The 22,181-nt window shown below is 43.0% G+C and overlaps 2 protein-coding genes across 2 annotated transcripts; one reads left to right on the top strand and one right to left on the bottom strand.

The window, feature by feature from the left end:
• The first annotated feature begins 201 nt into the window (after window positions 1-201).
• On the top strand, window positions 202-6,696 carry LOC136582035 (actin, alpha cardiac muscle 1-like). The gene is made up of 7 exons (XM_066582783.1): window positions 202-307; window positions 1,135-1,282; window positions 1,888-2,212; window positions 2,352-2,513; window positions 5,055-5,246; window positions 5,345-5,526; window positions 6,450-6,696. Exons 2-7 carry the CDS (start codon window positions 1,154-1,156, stop codon window positions 6,591-6,593), a joined length of 1,134 nt encoding a protein of 377 aa, XP_066438880.1. The 5' UTR covers window positions 202-307; window positions 1,135-1,153; the 3' UTR covers window positions 6,594-6,696.
• Window positions 6,697-11,822: 5,126 nt separating this feature from the next.
• NAA40 (N-alpha-acetyltransferase 40, NatD catalytic subunit) lies at window positions 11,823-21,924 on the bottom strand. The gene is made up of 8 exons (XM_066583981.1): window positions 21,796-21,924; window positions 17,729-17,824; window positions 17,556-17,608; window positions 16,987-17,082; window positions 15,738-15,896; window positions 13,748-13,831; window positions 12,255-12,332; window positions 11,823-12,175 (listed from the first exon to the last, which is right to left on the bottom strand). Exons 1-8 carry the CDS (start codon window positions 21,799-21,801, stop codon window positions 12,037-12,039), a joined length of 711 nt encoding a protein of 236 aa, XP_066440078.1. The 5' UTR covers window positions 21,802-21,924; the 3' UTR covers window positions 11,823-12,036.
• Between the last annotated feature and the right edge of the window lie 257 nt (window positions 21,925-22,181).

Here is a 22,181-nt window from a genome sequence, read left to right as displayed (position 1 = left end):
CTATCCATACACACACAGCACTTTCTAAGTAAAGCCTCTTGGCTTCTTTATCCAGGAATAGTCATGTGTAAGTGTGAGCTCTATACAGGCTTAGGGGGAGGGAGACCCCCTCTATATATGGTTAGTACTCAGACCCCCAGCTCAGAACCTCACAAGGCTGGCCAGTCCTGGCTTCTCTCCAAATATGGTACTGAGTGAGTGTGGGGTTTCCCTGACCACTACTACAGGGGCTACCTATATAAATACATGGCTGTGTATAGCACTTTCCAGCTCACAGCTACATCTCTGCCAACACTGCTGCAGCAAGGTAAGTCCTGTATGACACCAACCCATCTACTGCAGAGCATCCCTTTATTCTGCTACTAAGTAACAGATTCACATACTTTCAGATGTTACAATAATTATTTCTCTATCAAAATTGCCCTACATGGACTAGTTCTTAGGGCAGGTTCACACACAGGTTTAAAAAAAAAAAAACAATTAAAAAAATGCTGTTTTTGACCCAATGCCTTAAATGGCTTTAGCAGAAAGGTGAAGTCCTTTCTTTATAGCTCTCATTTCTTTTGAATACAGGTTTGACTTTGGCTCAAAACTGCAGCTTCGAAATGATGTAAGACCACACTAGTGGTGGTATTTCCACAGTTTTTTGTGGCAATTTTTGATAGTGTTTTTTGAGTGAAAGCCATAACTGGATACAAACGATGTGGGAAATAAAAAGCAAGGACTTACACATCTTCCACCTCGATCCACATCTGACTTTGGCTCAATAAACTACATAAAAAATGCTAGTCTAGTAAGTCAAATATAGAAATCCCCATATTTTCCTACGACCGTCCTTTCAATTTATGACATAAGCTTCCGTTGTGGTTAAAATATTACCCACCTAAACGTTCTGTAAAATATTAATAATGCATGGCAAGGAGTTAGGTTTATACTGCTCTTGCCAAAGTTTTAACTACTACTTCTTGAGAAAAACAGCTGTGTTAAAACAGTAAGGAACAACTGCGCTAAAGGAGCAGGTGGGACCGGAGGCAGAACAGGTGCAACAGCCAGACCAGGGTGAAATATAATTATTTGATCGTGTCAAAGCCTCTGCTGTTACTTAAGTGTATTTCTTCTTTGCTCCGTTAATAGCCTCTCTCCAAACTCCACCATGTGCGACGACGAGGAGACCACCGCCTTAGTGTGTGACAACGGTTCCGGACTGGTGAAAGCTGGCTTTGCCGGAGATGATGCCCCCCGTGCTGTGTTCCCCTCCATTGTTGGACGTCCTCGCCACCAGGTAATATCTTTAGACCTTTACAATTATCGCTCACTTTTTTAGGTGAAACTTGATTAATAATAAAATAAAATATAGTCTAGCTGTAAAGCAATCTTTTTGATTGATGCTCAGGCTTGGCAACCAATATTTTTTAAATATAATGTTATAAACAGTACTTTCACCACTTTCACTTCACAAGTTGTCATCTATTAGCAACATAAATCCTTTTATCTCAAATGAAGATGTTCCATGTGGAAAAATGCATTTTTTAAAATTTTTGGTCATCCGAGAACAATGCCTGGAGTTGAAAACATTTGCCCTGAGTGAATGTTTTGTCAGGTCTCACCACATGGTGTACAATGTACAGTAAAACCGTGTGCCTTTAGTATTGGGAAACTTCCATTCAACCTCCAGTTTTTAGTATCTTCCCATAAACTTTCCAGATCCAAATCTGAATCTGTATATATTTTCTGCATTCAAGCAAACCAGTGAGAAGTCAGACTGATTTGCTTAATTGAAAATAACCTTTTAGCTAGAGTATATTTTACTCAGTCATTAGTCATTCCATAACAATTAGATGTTTGCATGTGTAATTTTCTTCTCACAAATCCATTTTTACTCCCCAGGGTGTCATGGTTGGTATGGGTCAAAAAGATTCCTACGTTGGGGATGAGGCACAGAGCAAGAGAGGTATCTTGACCCTTAAATACCCAATTGAACATGGTATCATCACCAACTGGGATGACATGGAAAAGATCTGGCACCACACTTTCTACAATGAACTCCGTGTAGCCCCAGAGGAACACCCCACTCTGCTCACTGAGGCTCCCCTGAACCCCAAGGCTAACCGTGAGAAGATGACACAGATCATGTTTGAGACCTTCAACGTCCCTGCAATGTATGTTGCCATCCAGGCTGTGCTGTCTCTGTATGCCTCTGGTCGTACCACAGGTGAGAGCCACAATATGAACTTAAAATAGTTGAGTATTGGATATTACTGGGCACATAACAGTGTACAATTCAAAATACATAATTATCTAAATTTCATTCATCTTTATATGTATAATTAATAATTTTACTCTCTTAACAGGTATTGTGCTTGACTCTGGAGACGGTGTCACCCACAACGTCCCAATCTATGAAGGTTATGCCCTGCCCCATGCTATCCAGCGTCTGGATCTGGCTGGTCGTGACCTGACTGACTACCTCATGAAGATCTTGACTGAGAGAGGCTACTCTTTTGTCACAACTGGTAAGGACTGCTTATTTTAAAGGGGTTTTTCAAGTTCTTAAAAATTTATGACCTATCTACAGGATAGGTTTACAATATGTGATCAGTGGGGGTCTGGGCCAGCTGTTATTCTGTATGAAGCAGGAAACAGATAGGTCATGAGTTTTTAAGAGCTGGAAAACCCCTATAATGAAAGACCAAACCTTAGAGAGACTCTCGCCTACTTTTAGTCCTTTAAGCTAAGTTTATGGGCTAAACGTATGTGATCCGCTGAGTCTGGAGATGTAAGTGTTATACTTACCTCCCCCATTGTTCCCCCAGTATCAGCACTAGAAGCCGCTGCTCAGTGCATGGATCGGTAAGTAGTCTACCCGTTCTAATTTTATAATGGTTAGACTACTGAGCAGCGCTGTTCAATGCATTGAACGCAGCTTCCAGCGCTGACACCGGGGAAGGTAAGTATAACGTATATATCCCCAGACTTAGTGCTTCACCCACTTTTAGCTTATAGGGCTAAAAATAGGTGACAGAGTCTCTTTTAGCTAAGTTCTAAAAATATAATTTATAATCAATTCTCAAAGTACATTATCCTACTAAAAGTAATTGGATACTTGAGCAAGAATCAAAGTAGTATTTACACGTTAATACTTAGAGGGGCCTCCTTTGGCCCTAATGACATCGGACACTCTCCGTTGCATACTTTCTACTAACATCTGATACACTCCAGCTGGTACTCCCCCACTCTTCATCCTGCAAACGTCTGGCAAATTCTCTCAAAGAAAATGGACGCTGTTCATATTTCCTGACCCAGTGTTTCAGTTCGCGCCAAAGATGTTCACTTAGGATTCTCTGCAGACCAGTTCAGTTGTGCAACATCCATATCTTCAATTGTCATGTTGGAAGTATTGTCGACCATTTCCAGAATGTGAAGGCACATCTCAGTGTTCATGGTTCCTGCCACTACAACCAACGAACTAAGACCGTGCCACATAAAACAGACTAGAATAGAACCTCTGCTCTACTTAACTATTGGCACAATACACTTAGGCAAAAGGCATACCCCAGGAATCCTTCCCAGCCAGGTACATCCATCTGATCTGAAGATGGAGTAGCATAATTTCTCACTCCATAGAACATTCTTCCATAGCTCAACTGTCCAGTGATGTCGCTGCTTGCACCATTGTAGGCAGCCTAATGCATAGTTTTTGAAAAAGCTCGCCAGAGGTTTCCAGGATGAATAGAGGGAAATATCAGCTGAAGTGTATCACGGAAAGTAGCCGATGTCAGAGCCAAGGGAGGCCCCATTAAGTACAACTGCAATTCCAAAAAAGTTTAGACGCTGTGTAAAAAGGTAAATAAATGTTACAAGGAAAAAGAAAAAAAAGGTACAATGAATCAGAAATATCATATAACTGTTTTAAATTTACAATAGAACACATAGTGAGATATTTTTCCATTTAATTTTAAAAAGTTAACTATTTTACAAATTGATGGCAGCAATATATCTAAAAAAAAGTTGGGACAGGGTTAATAAATACCTGGAAAAGTCAGTGGTACTAATAAAAAACAACTGGAGAGTTAACTTTCTAATAAATCACATGACTATGTATAAAAAGAGCATGAGAGGCAGGGTTTCTCAGAAGCAAAGATGATCAGAGGTTCACCAATCCGTGAAAAACTGCGTCTGAAAACTGTCAAACAATTTCAGAAAAATGTTCCAGTGGACTTGAGAGGAGAGAAACCATCCAGCTCATCAGCACACAGTTCAAAAGCCCACATCTCTGGTGGGATGGGGTAGCATTAGTGCTATGGCATGGGCAGCTTACACATCTTGAAAGGCGCTATCAATGCTGAGAAGTATATAGAGGCTTTAGAACACCACATGCTCCCATCCAGACAACATCTCTTCCAGGGAAGGCCTTGTATACTTCAGTAAGACAGTGCTAAACCACATACTGCATCCATCACAACAGCATGGCCTCTCGGGAGAAGAGTCCGGGTGCTGAACTATCCGCCTGCAGTCCAGACCTCTCACTAATAGAAAACATCACACAAGGATGGGCTAACATTTCTCTCCCAAACTCCTCACATCCTAGATGTTTACAGACTGTTGTGTAGCATCCCCTCTTCTTTTTACAATGGTAGACATACCCCTGTCGCAACTTTTGTGAGATGGGTTGTGGCTATCGATTTCTAAATGAGTTATTTTTATGAAATGCAATCCCTTTCACTTTTAGATGTGTGTTCTAAGTTCTATTGTGAATAGAATAGGATTACATGAGATTTTCAAATCATTGTATTTTTTTTACATCTCTGTACATTTTACACAGAGTTCCAACTTTTTTGGAATTGGGGGTTGTATTAACATACATGAATAACTACTTTATTCTTGCTCAGATGTAGAGTTCTTTTTAGTAGGGTAGTGTATTTTACAATAGTGTTTATAAAATCTATTGATATTAACAATGGGTAAAGTCATTTTGCCTCTAACTAGATTACATGTCATCATTTTAAGGGTTTACTAATTCACACTGTAATCATGTACCATCCCTCTTCTTACAGCTGAGCGTGAAATTGTTCGCGATATCAAGGAAAAGCTGGCATATGTAGCTTTGGACTTTGAGAATGAGATGGCAACAGCTGCATCCTCTTCCTCTTTGGAAAAGAGCTATGAACTTCCAGATGGTCAAGTTATCACCATCGGAAACGAAAGGTTCCGTTGCCCAGAAACCCTCTTCCAGCCATCCTTCATCGGTAAGAGGACAGCTATGTTCATCACACTTACAGCTGTGCTAAGTTTTAGTTTGTTGCCATATTTTTGATCTCATACTACCGATTTTGATCCACCCTAGGCATGGAATCTGCAGGTATCCATGAGACCACCTACAACTCCATCATGAAGTGCGATATTGATATCCGCAAGGACCTGTATGCCAACAATGTGCTGTCTGGTGGTAGCACCATGTACCCTGGTATTGCTGACCGTATGCAGAAGGAAATCACAGCCCTGGCACCCAGCACTATGAAGATCAAGGTAAGGTTTCGAAAACTGCTATATGTACTGCATTTCCCCAAAAATTAGACCTTGTCTTATAGTTAAGCTCCAAATAGGCACTATGTCTTATTTTGGGGGGATGTTCTATTATATTTACCTAGCAGGCCCAGTCCATGTCCCTAAGCCGCAGCATTGATTTTTCCAATTCATACATTTTACCTTCACAATGCGATGGCTATGATTGGTTCTTGAGCGCTGCTCAGCCAATCAATGTAGCGTTCAAGTGAACAATCACAGCCATCACATTGGTTCATCAAGCGCTCCATTGATTGGCTGAGCAGCGCTCAAGAACCAAATCAGAGCCATCGCTTCCTGGAGGTAGGATTTATGAATCCCGTAACCAGGAAGTGCTCTTCTGTGGGCAGCCGAGGACTTGAGGAAGCATGCTGCAGCCCCAGAGAGCAGCGGGAGGGACGTGGTTCAAGCCTGCTAGGTAACGTATTGATTTTTTTAATGTAATGCAGCCTGGTCTTATTTTGAGGGTAGGGCTTATATTTCAAGCCTGCCCTCAAAATCCGGGTAGGGCTCATTTTCGGGGAAACAGGTAATCATCACAGCACACATATTGCATATGTATTAAATACACGTGTATAATACATGTACTTGTCCCATTTGCTTTATTATCTCTCCATACCAAGTTCATAAACTCTGTATACTTTAGTACATGGGGTTATTAAAATATGCTAGTCATTGACAAAGCAATTACACCCATTGAAAAACAAAACAACGTAAACATTAAAAGACCTTTAAGTAAGGTATAAGAAGTTGTATCAACTAGTCAGACCATTTTATCCTCCTTGTATTGATGACCAGGCGCTTCTATACAATATGCATTCTTCAATTACTTGCAAAAGGTTCTCTCTCAATGAATTAATAGCCTTTGGTAATTTCCTTTTCTCCAGATCATTGCACCACCTGAGCGTAAATACTCTGTCTGGATCGGTGGTTCCATCCTGGCTTCTCTGTCCACCTTCCAACAGATGTGGATCAGCAAGCAAGAATACGATGAGGCTGGTCCTTCCATTGTGCACAGGAAATGCTTCTAAGTTCACTACCTATCTTATTGTATTGTCCAATTCATCATATGGTTCACTAGCCATCACAGAGATCTTCTCATATTCCTACAAATAAAGCTAAACTTTTAATACATTTCAAAGGTCTTACTTGTTGCAAGTTTCAGGCTGTGTGAGATATGAGAGTCTTGGACTTGTCTGTTTAAAACAATTATATCACAAAATCACAAGGCAGTAACATGGATATCCCCATCAGCAAATAAAGGCCAACATGTTTACTACCATAGGGAGACAAGCAGCTGCCTCACACCTGATACAGGCAATATGCTGATCCTTAGGGGACAAAGGAGGAGGTAGCAGATATTGGACAGCTGGGCCAGGTAAAGGGTTTGTCTTAGAGCTAGCAGCTCACTAACGACACCAATACATGAGCAGCTGACAATCCTTACCAGGCCTTAGCTGCAAGTCCAGGTGTAGCTTAGCAATTAAGGGTGAACAGCAAGCAATAGCATACAAGATGTATTTGTGCACATAATAGGCACACATGCACATATTTTGTGGGTGCATTTCAGTCACACAAAAAACAAACAAAAAAAGCATTCCAAAAAAAAAAAATAGCACATATTGAACTAACTTAATTGTCCATAGCAATGATTGGGAGCGAGCTTGTGTTTTTTTATGCGTGCAAATGCACATGATGTGCATGCACAAAGAAATACAGTAAACCACACACTTGCATGCACAAATACGCAATGCCAGTTCTGCAAAAACGCAATGCAAATGTGCACGTAAATACACATGCTTGTGTGAATCAAGCGTTAGGGCTCAAGCACATGGGTTTATGGCAATTGTAGCAGACATTTTCGGACGCAACTCGAATCGCACAGTACACGGATAGACGTCTGTATACTGTGCAAGAGCCGAGTGCAGTAGACATTGCATGCCCGATTCTAGTCTGTGATAAGGATCAGAATAGGACATGCTGCAAGTTGTTTTACATGAACTGACCGCCCGTGTATAACCTAATTGACTATAATGGGTCCATGTGCCGTCCGTGAAATATACAGATGGCACAAAGACCTAATATATGTTCGCTCAGCGAGCATGAGCCCTTAGGATGGGATGCAATAGAATTACACATGCGTAGCATCACTTTAGGTAGCACTACACTTTGAAGTAGTAATATCTTAAGCCCTGTAGGGCAGATTAAACATTTAGAACTACATATGAATTCCAAGGGAGGGGGTTGACATTTAGATTTGTTACAGTTTGAATCTATGAACACACACACACACACACACACACACACACACACACACACACACACACACACATATATATATATATATATATAATTACCATTAGCATACGCTTATGTACAAACCTAAATCATATTGCCACTAATTCTGCACCGTTCTCACACAAGATTAGTACCATCTTTTTATTCTGAACATCCACTGACAGCTCACCTTACAATAGGTAAGGTGCACAAAACATCGAAATACTTTAGTCAAATTCATAAGCCAGTATGAGGGAGAATTATAAAAACCATTATGTCACACGCCCCTCTTTAGATCATCTCAGTCAACACACGATGCGCGGCCGATATATGAAGATGCACATCTCAGCTACCGCATGTGCCTACAGAAAGCTGGAGCTGCGCGTAGATTTCTGGTACAATTTACACCAGTTTCTGGAGTAACTTATACATAAATGTGTCAGTCCGGGGATGCCAAGCCATGCCCTTTTTTAGGAAAGTGGTGTAACAGCACACCTTTCACAAAGTCACTAAATTTTAGTGAAAGGTGGGTTGAGGGGGGTAAAAGATGACTGGGGAAAGCAATGGCAAACAACCACTCAAATACAGTCTGCCAAAAAATTGGCAGGATTTGACATCGCCATAAGACCCAGTGCTTGCACCAGGGGCCTTTACCTCATGTACAGCATCAACACAGACATGTTATAAATAACTGATGTGTAATAAATGAGCCTTTTTATCCTGAAGCCCCTCAACCTTTGGGTGCATCCAGTCGTACCACCCTTGCCATTGGGCCGGTCTTATGTTAAGATCCCAAGTCTGAGCGCCGGTGTTGAAAGGTTTTCCAGCTTTGGAAGTTACAGCAGCCCTTAGGTTGCTATTACATGAGCACGAACACTTACATTTTCCCGACAATGTCCGCCCAGCATTTAACGACTTTATTGATAATATCCATAACTCCTGGATAGCACCTGCACTCACAAGTACTGCCCAGCAGTTTCAGGAAAGCACTAAACTAGCACCCTTAAATGACCTGGTTCATGGCACAACTAATGACTGTACTAATTTTTTGGTAGTAAAATCCCAGCAATAAAACGTGTTTCAAGATAGAAGGCCTCTTCATCAGTTAAGCTGGCGTGTAAAAGAGAGAGGGAGAATTGATGAGGGTATCAGAAAATGTCTTAGAGCGTGTGTGTTATCAGGCACCAAAATAGCTGCAAAGATGCCGGTGTTCCAGTGCACGATGTGTACTTTTACAGCAAATCAATACCGCCAGGTTGTGCCACAGACAAGGCCTTCTAATCAAGTCACTTGGGTCTCCTAACCCTAGGTACACCTATCAGGGTGAGGTGTCCAACCTGGTTGATGGCACTGCCTTTTTAATTGTGGGCCATTGTTTTAAGAAATTGGTGATCAATCAGCTCTGTGAACAAACTCCTTTTAGGTTTGCTCCACCTATGCTGGCATATCCCACTGCTCATGCATTATTTCTATGTTTCTTGATTATGATCAACAATCGCTGCCACAGGCAAAGATCCTCAGCCCTCTCCTCTTCTCCATCTACACAGACCCCATGGGACAAACCATCAGATTTGGCTTTCAGTACCAGCTCTATGCTTACGACACCCAGTTATACAACTCTTATCACAGCACAGGTCCTTCAGAACGTCATCAACTGTCTGCTATCTCTAACACTATGTCTTCTCTACCTAAAACAGAACCTCTCAAAAACGGACCTACTCATGTTTCTGCCTTCTACTAAACAGACTTCATCCTGACATCTCCATCTCAGTATGTGGCACCACAGCACGCCCGCTGCCTTGGTGTTATAGTGGATGCCGATCTCTCCTTTATGCCCTACATCCAATATCTCGCCTGAACGTGTCACCTGCACCTCAAGAATCCGCTCTTTTCTCACCGTGGACACGCTGAAAACGCTCACTGTTGCCCTCATCCATTCTCAGCTTAATTACCGCAACTCGCTGCTGATCAGCCTCCCCTGCGCCAGACTCTCCCCTTTCCAAACCATCCTAAATGTGGCAGCCAGGCTCAACATCCTGAACAGCTGCTACTCGGACGCCTCTACCCTGTGCCAGTCACTGCACTGGCTACCTGTCAAACACAGAATCCAATTCAAACTAACTACCTTCATCAACAAAGCTCTCCACAGCAACGCACTCTCTCATCTCAATCCACCAGCCAGTCCGCACCACTAACTAAATCAGATTAGGCACCCCTTTAACCCAAACCTCTCATTCCCGTCTCCAAGACTCAGAGCAGCACCAGTCCTCTGGAACGCACTAACCCAAACTATCCAGGTTATCCCCGACACACAAAACTTAAGGCGTACTCTAAAAATGCACCTCTTTAGAGAGGCATACCATATCTCCTAAACCAAACCTCTCTGTACTCCGCCTAAAAACATGCTCCCTGTCCTACTGACTGCAATCCCTGCTAGCCACCATCAACTGCCCCCTGCAGTCATACCGATTCAGGTCCTATATGGCTCAATGTGACTATTGTCTCTGTGTATAGCATCCCACACTCTCCACCTCACCATACTGTGGCACATCTCCAGCCCCTTTACCTTCTGTACCACCCCATTATCTGTAGTATGTAAGCTCATTGGAGCAGGACCCTCACCCCTGCTGTCTTCATCGTTTACTACAAATAACTGTGGTTTTGTTTCTGCTCCCCCTGTCTTGTGGGCGCTGCAGAATATGTTGGTGCTATTTAAATAAAGACTTATTATACACACTTTGGAATCAATTTGTTATTAAATAGGCAAGTACAGCCATTTCTAAGCAAACGCAAGGATATCTTAGATCCATGTAAAAGTGATGTAATTACAGGGGGGGGGGGGGGGGGGGAAGGAAACAGTCGAACAGAATAGACTATATGCAAGGAATGCAATTTATATCTGGAAACACAGGCAATTTAAGGGGATTCGTTTCTTATGATAATGACATTGAAGGTAGGGACAACAGTAGTAGACATTTTTTTTTTCCTTTTTTAATGTCAAAAACAACTATGACAGCCCACAAGACAGGGGAACGCAAGTCAAAGGAAAAAGGGGACCAGGACATCGGGCTCCTCCACCTGATACTCGTCAGAAACAACACAAATACTACTTACCTTAAGTGACTTTGTGGAGATCATTAATCTCTGAGTGTGTTCACACATCACTAATTTGCTACATTTTGTTGTGGATTTTGGGGAAGAGCTGCAGCAGATGTCACTCCGATTAAAGTTGAAAGTGTGAAATCAGCTGCAGATCTGTAGCAAATCAGTAACACGTGAACATAGTCTTTACAGGTTTTAACGCAGGATGAGAGGTCAGTTTTGCCAAAGGGCGTTCTATAACCATGCATACACAGAATAAGTCTGTCTTTATTAAAATTCCCTACTGTTCTGCAGGAAGCTTGTCCTTAAGAGTCTTTAATGCGCAACCTTCTGCAGCAGTCTTGCTAATGTGGACTAGTGAGACTTTGAAGACTTGGTGGACCTTTTAAATGAGAATGAAGTACCAGGAGGTAGGATACATTGTCTATGTAGCGTACGGCCCTCTTTGGCTCCAACCCTACATCATTTCCCATGCTCAAGATTTTTTTTCTAAATGGCTTCAAGCCATCGGTGCAATGACTTACAATCATAACGTCCCTGAAGGCTTATAACCATTGGTTGCAGCTGGTAACATCACACCATTGAGAGTGGCTTATGTTAATATCCTACGTGTGAGCTAAAGTGTTTTTTAGTTGAGGTTTTCAATGTTTAGTGAATGCATCTAAACAGGTCATTGTAATATCACTAGGTAATGAGAAATCCCAACGTCAAATGGGCTCTACCAGAAAGACGCACAACTGGTTGGATCTTCCTCTACCAACACATCAGTTGATGGTCTCAGCAGCTCAGAGATTAAAAGTTGTTTTATGAGTCAACCCCTTTAAGATAAAAGGAAAAAAAAACAAATTACCCGTCTCTTAGAATATAAATCAACGGAAGCGTTATGAAGTCAAAACAAGAATTTATTTACCACTAAAAGGACTAACAGAGACATGTTACACGCATGTCCACAATAGTGCTGCATTTTATCATCACCAAGTTAAAAAAAAAATTAAAAAAAAATTACAAAAGAACAAAACAAAAAAACCATTAGATAAAAGACATTTTGTCCATTATGATCCTTCACAGTCCCCAGGTATCAATCCACATCTTTATTCAATGGCAGCAGCCAGCACACTGTGCTGAATGGGAATGGGGGGCATCGCCAAACTTTGTTCTGCGGCTCAGAATCTCATATGTGCAGTCGTCACCACAGCAGCCCGATACACTGGGAGAGGTCTCATCTATCTCAAATCTTAGAGCAAGAGGGGGAAGGAAGAAATATTAGATGGTGAGAGGCAGGCAGTGAAGACAAAAATAGTAAAAGGACTTACTGTAAAGCATCTCTGAAGAACTGGTAAGCACCGTGATTGTGTTTAAAGACTGTAAGGACAACTTTCTTCATTTGTGTGCTGCAAACAAAATGTAAACTTTGTGAGCCAATTGTTTTTCACATAACTTTAGGACTAAATGTACCCAAATTTAGAGAGCAGAAAAGTATATTTATGCGCAGTACTAATGCTATGGTTTATGTCACAAGGTGACAGCAGGTCCAGAAAACAGAAGGCTTGGCACCATAATGCAGTGCAGATGATGAAAAAGAAAGACAGCGACGGTTCGGCCTGTGTGGCCTTTTTGAAGGCCTTGTGATGACTGCTATGGCCGGGTAATAGAAGGTGGTGTCCAAAACATGCAGAAACAAGGATACTAGAGGGAAAGTCCAGAACAACGCTAGATCTGCAAAGTTACACGCCACAGCTATGCCAGTCATTAGATCATGAGGAACTGCATAACATTAACCCATTAGTGGTTGGCAATATGTCTTTTTAAGGCAGTCACCAAGAGACCTTATTCCAACGCATGTATCTTTTTATGACACAACAAGGTCCAATTGTCCACGGGCGGATTTGATTTGTGGCACCCGCGCAGGAGATCCACAACTAGGGAGGCATTAGCATCCGCAAGACAATTTAAAGCATGCGGATGTGATTCTCACCCCCCCCCCGCATATGGTTCGCGCGCGTGGAAAGAAGTCCCGGCATGCTCCATTTTTCTGCAGATCCCGTAGGGACGGCTTCCATTGAAGTCAATGGAAGCCGTCCGATCCGTGGTACAGCCGCAGCAGATTTAAAAAAAAAAAAAAATATCTATGAATAAATAAATTACACTACGCATCCATCGGGCATATCACTGGCACGCATCCACCGTGCTGAAAAAAGAAGATCCGGACGGCACAGAGGAGACCCACGCTGGATCCAGAAAGGTAAGAAAATGTATTTCTCTCCAAGTCAGCGGGCACAGCTGGATTCCGCTGTGGGATTTAGCACATGGAATCCATGCATGCAAGTGGACATGAGGCCTAAGGCCGGCATGAGTGTCACGTACCACGTGGAGCGGGGACTCGGCTGTCTAATGACAGCTGGTCTACCAACTGTAGTTCCAAATACACAAGATTTCTTCTAGCACTCATATGACATTAAACAAACACTTATTATAGCATCCTTAAAAACAAACAAACATTCTCCTAGAATGGCTGGCGCTCCATCCATTCACAGCGCTCCCTTTGCTGGAGGCGGGGTATCGAAAGCCCTGTCACCAGAAAGAAGACGAGATCTCAACGCAGAGGACACGGCAGCTGACCACAGCACCGGGGATCATCGCGTGGGACTCAGATGCCACGGGCCAGGTGATGATTGATGCTCCCCCCCTCCCCCCAACCCCCCCGTACATTAGCTAGGGCTTATTTTGGGGGGATGGCTTATATTTCAAGCTTCCCCTGAAAACCAGAGTAAGGCTTACTTTCGGGGAAAAACAGGATTAAACTTACCCATTTGCCATCAACTGCAAGATCTGTACCAGGAATTTCCCCACTCCTTTCCTGCGGACACGGACTTCTAGCTGCACCTCATAACTAGGAGAAAAATACAAGACACATGGAGTTACTGAGCAGAGTGACTTTTTAACCCTTTAATTGCTGAGGTCTGTATGCTGTTCTGCACAGTCCAACACCTTGTCATTAACACTAGCACATGCTGCACCACTCCTTATAACTTTATTTTCAATAGTTAGGGCTTTATTATAGTTTGTGAAATATACAGGATTACTACAAATTATCTTCTCTATTTGAAACACTGAGGTTTAATGACCCTCAAATACATCAATGCAGAGAAACTCAGTCTTCATTTAGCAAAAATTTCTAAACAGTAAGAGGTCCTTGTAACCCATAACAGCCAATCACAATGCAGCTTTGATTTCTCAAACTGCTGAGGTAAAATGAAAGCTGCGCTGTGATTGGTTGCCATAGGCAACAAGGACAGTCACGCTACCCGTCTAGTATCTGAGGGGATATTATATGTTGGCGAGCGGAATCACGTTCGCTGACATACGATATCCCTGTAGGTGCAAGGTGTTTTTATATCAAAACCGCCTTGCATCACTTCAGGGAAGAAGCCATTGTTTTCAATGGGAGACCTCGCATTGCACTGTGTTCACCTAAATAAATCGCACGTGTGTATGACCTCAATCAGAAGAAGGGGGTTCATATTTGTCTGTCTCACAATGTGCAAATCTCAGCCGTGTGAAAACAGCCTTAGAGTGAATTTTCAGAGCAAGTTTATTATGAAACGCCACTGTATTTCATAATGTATTGCAGGCATATGTGTCTTATAAACATGTCTCGTGTTCACACCACCTGTAATTCAAGCAGCACAAACCTAGGGACGGGTTGCCTTTTATAAAATGCTGAAACATTGTAGTAGACACGTGAACAGACGAAAAAAGAAGTTGTACTGCATCATAAGTCGCAAAAATCTTTAAAAATGGACTTGACTCGTTTTGGGGGAAAAAAAAAAAAAAGTCATTTGTACACTCTACCACAAGAGGGTGCTATAACATAAAGCTTCCCGAGTCCTAAAGCATACCTCAGTTTTCTAAACTACACCAGATACTCCTTACTCTCTTACTTGCTGCTATTTGCACCCCGTTTCATGTTAAAGTTCTGATTTTTCGGTGGTCTTCCCCATTTTCCTGCTGTTTGCAGTTCACTTTCAGGGAAAGGACGTGTAGCAAGCCCATCGTTCTGCCAATAGTACACTGTCCTGCACTTTCTTGCCCTTACTTCCCATGCTGTATAACACTTTGCCTGGTTCAATCAGCAGGGAGGCAGTAGCTGAATGTCAGCCCCTCAGCTTTAGCAGGATGATTCAGACACTCAGACACATTCTGGTGAAATGGTTAGAAAAGCCACTACAATATGTGCACAGATACAAACACACAGATCCTATAAATTGTGCAGATAGTTATCACAGTGCATGCACTCTGTCGGCCTGCAGCCTCTGAGAGCACTGGAGCCGGCTGTGAGGATAGCTCTTCTGCTAAGGAAACGTCCTTGTTCCTACAGAAGCTCTGTACCTAACAACATAGGGTAAATTGCAGAAACGTTGGAGACCCCTAAAAAGACTGGTAAGCAACAATCTTGGGCAAGATTTGTGCAATGCGAGACGCATGAATATGAACCTCATTTTTTTGAATGAGCTCATACACATTGTGGCACGTCCTATCTTTGGGCATGCCCTCACATCGCCCATTGTTTTCAATGGTGCTGGCGGCAGTATCGCGCCACGTGCTAGGTACACACGATGCGAGGTCTCCAACTGAAAATAGGAGAAACTTCGCGATGCCCTGCCGCGGCTGTCAGCTGTGGATCTTTATTTCCCCAAAGTGATGGGAAGCAGTTTTAATACAAGCTGGTCTTTAGGACATGTTCGATTCACATGTGATAAGATTCAGTCATGGAAAACTCCTTAAATGTAACTTACCAGTAAAGCACTTCATCGCCACACTCCACGTCAAATCTGAAGTGCACGAAAGCAACAGGCATACTAAGTTCATCTCTGGCAATAAGGTACCAGGCACGTTCATCTGTCAACTCCTCTCGTTTTTCTCTCTCTTTCCATCCCCATTCGCTTTGTTCATAACTACGATGACATATTTACGCATAACTTAGACTGACAGAGGAAAATGCAACTAAATAAGAAATAACAGTTTTCTAAAGAGGCATAAATAGGGTGCACTTCAGCTGAAAAGATGTAGAAAAACAAGTAAGAACAACTTTAAAGTTTTTTCCCCATCTTATAAAGTGCTAGCACATCACTAGGATACGCCATCCCTATATGATCAGAGTCTTGCCTAAAACAAGTGGGGCCATTTGCAGTTCCTTGCACGGCCGTGTGGGCAGATGCATCTATGTGCAGGAAAGACCGAAGGCCTATTTAGACAAAGATTATCGCTCAAAAGCCATCTTTTGAGCGATAATCGTGGTGTGTAAATGTGCCCATTTTTCAGTCGTATGACAACTTTCAGTTCGGCTTGAAAACAGTCCTTCAGCAGAAGAGCTGATAAAATGGACTCCAGGCTGTGTTCTGCCAGGGGACTGCTAAGAACAGCTGATTTCATTGTATCAGCTGTTCTCAGCTGTCAGCCCGCCAGCAGAACAAAGGGAATGTAATCAGGAAGTAGCGGGTGGTCTGTTCCCTGAATACAGCTTCTGGCAGCTCACATGCTACTAATTGGTACTAATACGCATTAGTACCAAGTAGCAGCTTATGCAAAATGATCGCTCAAAAGCCATCTTTTGTAAATGCGCCTTTAGAAGGAGAGACAGCACTAAATCAGCTATGCTGCCTCATTACTCTCAGGATCGGTGGGGGGACCCGAAGGTTGGATCCCGACTGATTATAAGGTATTCTGTATTGTAGTATACCAGCCACAGGCAACACATTGATCATGGCACTTAAGTGATTAAATGGTTGCAATTCGAGCTCTCTCTGATCGCAGCCATTGTTGGCTGGTGACAGCTGTTTAACACCAGATATGTAGATTTTGAGCCTGCTACATACATTCTCCAGGGGCCAAGTTCATATACTCTGTCGTGAAGGGGTTAATATTGAGTAAGCAAGAGAAAAAAAAAAAAGCTACAACAGGTACACATATACTGAACGTAATAAAATTCACTATATTAAGGGAGATATTTCCATAGAGACGTATAATTACATAAGAGACCCTTACAGAAGCTGCATATTCGTTTTTGTGAGTTCAAAGGCCCAATCTATGGTCTTCTGGTCCAAATCCGTTACTCGGCAGCACTCTATAGTCAAATTCAACCTACGAATGTAAAGGGTGAATAAGAGTCAGCAAAAATGTCAGATTTAAAGGGATTTGTCATTAAAACAAGAATACCGTTTTCCAGCTGGGTCCTGCCTAAAATAATAAACAAGGATATACTAGCCTTTCCTGGGCTCCTCAACGCAGCTGGCAATGGCATCGGTGGTGGCTTCTGAGTATACAGGCCGGGCAGAAACACACATGATCCCCACGGATAATCAAAGGCCTTAGCATCACCGTCAACACTCCTGACATTAGGGCACATTTTATGATGCCAGGAGTTTGGCTGCAGCAGTTAAGTGATTCTGCGCACCCATCTACCCAGATGCCACCACCAGGTTGTCAACTGCTTCCCGAGGCCCAAGGAGAAGCGAATAGGACCCAATTTATTTTGGGCAGTTCCCAGTGTTTTATTTTAATGGCAAAACTTGTTTAAGAAAAAAACATTTGGTTTTCTCTACATCACATCTTACCCATTTCTGTCAAATTTTTTGAATACTGGAAAGGCTCCAAGAGGGTCACCAAGCTGAAGAAAGGAATCGTAAAGGAACAAAGCTAAGAAAGAGGTCCCAGGTAAGGCGATAAGGAATAAAATATATATTTTTTAAAAAAAGGTAAAAGACACTTTATAAGCCACACAGCTTACTTGATTGGCCGCTTGCACCTTGGCACACACAGCAGCCATGGCAGCGCGCTCCTCCTGGCGCTTTTGCTTTTTCTCTTTTGCCCGTACAGATTTCCTCTGAAGACCAAGTGAAAACACATATAGTTAGTAAAAAGCGCTCAGCATCAATACAAAGTAGCAGTACCGCCATAGCGCCATTGTTATTCACGTACAGTGACAAATTCCAGAAAGATCTGTGCCATCGCTTACCTTCCTAATACAAGCAAACACAGGCAATTTTATTGGCAAGTCTAAGTTACAGGATGCCATACAAAGCGTCTGGCAGTCCATATTCCCAGGACAAGCCCCGCACAGGACCACTAGAAGGTTTATGCAGAATTGTTGTACCAAATGGAGTTATGGCATTTTTACACATCTTTCCGCCCCATGTAAAGACACCCCAAGGGCTTTCTCACACGGGCGTTTTTACCGTGATTGACGTGGCGTTTTGAACACCACGGTATATTGCTCCCATTGAAATCAATGGGCCACAGTTGATTGCGATGCTGGACGGCGCTTTCCAGCGTCGCGATTTTTGAGCGCTGTCTCTGTCTTTGGCTGTTTAGTGCACCCTATCACAATGATGGTGTGCGCTAAGACACGCTGTCGACCGCAGGGAGTCATGGCTGAAAACTAAAGTAAAATCGTGACAAGCCGCCGCGTCTATGTGTGAAAGGACCCTTAAAGTGATCCTCTGAGCAAGAGCTCAAAATTGCTATATGCAAGTTAACGCCTACAGGGAAGGATTACCTGCTAGTTTATTTTTCCTCTGTGCTTGCTCCTTGGCTGCTTTTTAACTCCGCTCTATTAGGTCAGAGCTCTAGTGCCTATTCTGTAGTAGTCTGGCACCCCCTTTCCTCATCCCATCTTTGGTGGCGCTCCCTCTGTGACATCATTGGACCTCCACGATGACATCACGGAGGGCTGACAGGTTGCCATGGCAACAGGACGCCAGCCAAAGGCGTCCTGCTTTGCCATTGCTTATTGATCGCTATTGCTAGCGATAAGGCATTACAGGACAGAAGTCCTGCAATGCTTTATTAGAGCGATCATAGGCGGTATGGTACCCTACAGAGAAATAAAAAGTGTTAAAAAAATTGTTAAACCCAGTTTTTGTGCGTTTCCCCCCATTAGTGTATAAAAAAAAAAAAATGTTAAAAAATTTAAATGCCACATATTTGATATTGTCGAATGCATAACGACTCAAACAAGTTGAACATACTTTTTATCCTGCACGGCAAAAAGCGTAAAAAAAACACCTAAAAAGCTGAGGCAAAATGCTTATTTTTTTCATTTTGCCCAATAAAAAACGCAGTAAAAGTCATCAAAAAAAGCTGTTTGTACCCCAAAATGGTACCCATAAAAACCACAGTTCGTCACACAGAAAACAAGGCCTCACAGAGCTCCATCCAAGGAAAAATAAAATAGTTATACGACTTTGAATGTAGCGATTTAGAAAGAAGTAGAATTTCAAAAAAAAAAAAAAAGTTGGGTTTTTTTTATTGTGGAAAAGTGGTCCCCCCCCCCCCCTCAAAAAAAAAAAGAAAGGAAGAATTTTGGTATTGTTGTAATCACACCGACCCGCGGAAACGTATTGTGTCATTTATGATGCATGATTAACGCTGTTAAAAAAAAAAAAAATCAAATGGCAAAATAAAAATAGCTATAATAAAAAAAAAATTATACACGTTTTACAATATAGTCTATGCACCCAAAAATAATATCAATAAAAATTACAGTTCTCCATGCAAAAACAAGCCTTCATACGGCCGTGTTGATGGAAAAATGAAAAAGTTATGGCTTTTGAAAAGTGGAGATGAAAATCCCCCAAAAATCATTGTGTCGTTATGCCCAAAATAGGCCGTGCCTTTAAGGGGTTAAAGGGGTATTCCCATCTTGGCTTTTCATACCTGAGAAGGGAAACCGCTGCCATGGCTTCTAGACACCCAGCCAGAGTTCACGTAAGTAGCTGAGCACCTAGGCAGTTCTGTATCCCTCATTGAAGTGAATGGGAATTACGGACACATCCTAGCACAGCGCACTACATTGTTACCCCAAGTTACGTAAACAACGTAGCGAGCTGCGCTAGGCTGTTTCCGTAGCTGCCATTCACTTCAATGACAGCTACAAACACAGTACTGCGCTAAGTGCTTGTCTCTTTCTGACTGGCGGCTGGAACAGAATTTCCGGGCTTTCCCATCTCGGCCATGAAAAACAGAGCTAGGAATACCCTTTAAGGGCTTGTTCACACATGGCTGAAATACGGATCTGGACAAAAAAAGTGCCCACCTTCTCCTCACTTCCCCAGCAGTCTCTCTTGGCCTTTTAGCCATGGCATTGTGACCCATGAGTGTTCCATGCCATGATGCAGAGACGGGCAGGAAGAAGGGGAGTAGGTACATGAAAGCGCTGTGGATCTGCCACTGCGGAAAATCTGGATATTTTCCATCGCAAATCCACCCTGTGTGAACGTAGCCCAAGCGGTGAAAGGTGTTCAAACATCCCTGTAGAGAGGAATACGAGGTACAGAAGAGGAGAGCGAACTACAGGAACCCTACAAGTGAGCACTCCTATACAAACCACCATGGATCTGTCCTACGGCTGCAGAGAAGAAGCACACAGACCATTAAGTAGAACCTGCCACCTCTGTGCGCGGATGTAAGTTTTAGGCCGCTTTCACACGGGCTACAAAATCGTGCGATTTGTCTGACAATGCGATAGCGCTATAAAACACATGTATGTGAAGCCCATGGTTACCTTCACATTAGCAATGTTTTGTCTGAGATGTTGCTAGAAAAAAAATATTTAAAAAATTGCGGCATGCTGAATATCGCCATGATTTGCGATGTTTTGTAGCCCAGGTTTCCCTATGGAGCCTCCTTGTTTAACGCATCGCTGGAACTTGCGATTTCCGTGCCATGCGATACATTTTTAATATTAGAAACTCCTATTAAATTTCTCACAATTTTATCGTGCGACAAAATTGTGGGTCGCAGCGATGCGACATTTCACAAGACAAGAAGCATCACTGATGCTACAAAATCACACGTACATAGCAGCGATATTGCAGCAATCTTGTAGCAGCGATATTGCTGTCGCCCGTGGGAAAGAGGCCCTATACTCACCCGCACCCCCAGTGCAGTCCACGCGCGGGGTGAAAACCTGACACTATCCAAGGTCCTGCGCTATCCCATACAGATTACATAGCAGAGCGCAGGACTCTGAAGAGTCAGATTTTCGTGCCGCACGCCGAACTCAGAGGGAAACGCCGCCAGATAAAAGCACACATCACCCGGCTTCCCCACCCCTAACAACACTTAATGGTGCTGCTCAGAGATGACAGGTCCAATCACATAACCCAAAACCAGACACATCCACGGCAGCGGACCCCGCTAACAGATTAGCACACAAGATTGGAGTTACCCATAGAGTCCTGCCAGAATAGTTTCTGGAAGCTAGAGCTTGGATCTTATTGGCTGCTATGGGCAAGACCCCCATACTTTTATTATATATTAATATCTATATATCATATATAATGAAAGTAGGGCAGTGCAAAAATTGGGGTCTTGCACATAGCAAACAATAAGATCCAAGCTCTATCTTCCAGAAACTATTCTGGCAGGACCCTAGTTGGTTGTTATGTGCAAGACCCCCCCCATTTCTGCACTGCACTACTTTCAATATATGATATATAGATAAGACTATACAATGAAAGTATCACAGTGCAACAATGAGGGTCTTGCCCATAGCAACCAATAATATATTATATACACCTACATACTATACATACACACACACAGGGTGAGCATATTAGTTCTCCATCCCTGTATCAGCCTCACAGACACTGCCATGCCAAGACTTCAGGACCCGCACAGATTTCTGCCCCCCCCCCCAGCCAGGTTAAAGCCCCCTCTCCATATCCAGGATGGGAGTCCACCCTGTACCAGCCACCACAACTGCCCATTACACGCCAGAATCGAATACCCTCCTGCCATAACCAGATAATTGCCCCAACCTCTTCTACTGCCCCTTCTCCCCTCCCTCCTCACCCCCATGACGTAGCTGATGACGTAAGACTCTCAATCCCGGTTCGGTTCGGTGCTGGAGGGGGAGAAGAGTAGAGTAAGGGGCTAAGTGATGATATCATCACGCACTGGAGCCAACACGCCCACTTTGTGTAGTTCGCCGGCAGCATATTTCTGTTTTCAGCCGCACTTAAGCAGCGCTGCTGATTAGAGCCACCTGATTGGCTCTTCGGCACCACGTGACTACACAGCGTGCACGCGGGTTGCCTTCAGCAGCCGTACACTACACACTACAGTTAAGCAGACGTGCACAGCACACTACACTTAAGCAGCACGGGGTTAGGGTTAGGTTTAGGGTTAGTGTTTAGGGTTAGGTTTAGGGTTGGGGTTACCCTAAACCTAACCCCGTG

The sequence above is a fragment of the Eleutherodactylus coqui genome, chromosome 11, assembly GCF_035609145.1.
Source record: "Eleutherodactylus coqui strain aEleCoq1 chromosome 11, aEleCoq1.hap1, whole genome shotgun sequence".
NCBI classification, from domain to species: Eukaryota; Metazoa; Chordata; class Amphibia; order Anura; family Eleutherodactylidae; genus Eleutherodactylus; species Eleutherodactylus coqui.
The sequence above is the reverse complement of the archived record's forward strand: the minus strand, read 5'-3'. Positions and strand labels throughout refer to the sequence as shown.

Excerpts from the sequence above, each read along its gene's own strand:
- LOC136582035 (XM_066582783.1), top strand. The coding sequence starts at position 1,154 with ATGTGCGACGACGAGGAGACCACCGCCTTAGTGTGTGACAACGGTTCC. Across the intron at positions 2,213-2,351 it reads TGCCTCTGGTCGTACCACAG|GTATTGTGCTTGACTCTGGA; the intron begins GTGAGAGCCACA and ends CTCTCTTAACAG. Across the intron at positions 5,247-5,344 it reads CTTCCAGCCATCCTTCATCG|GCATGGAATCTGCAGGTATC; the intron begins GTAAGAGGACAG and ends GATCCACCCTAG.
- NAA40 (XM_066583981.1), bottom strand. Across the intron at positions 17,609-17,728 it reads AGGTGCAAGCGGCCAATCAA|CTTGGTGACCCTCTTGGAGC; the intron begins GTAAGCTGTGTG and ends TCCTTTCTTCAG. Across the intron at positions 12,333-13,747 it reads TTGCAGTTGATGGCAAATGG|CACACAAATGAAGAAAGTTG; the intron begins GTAAGTTTAATC and ends TTTTGTTTGCAG.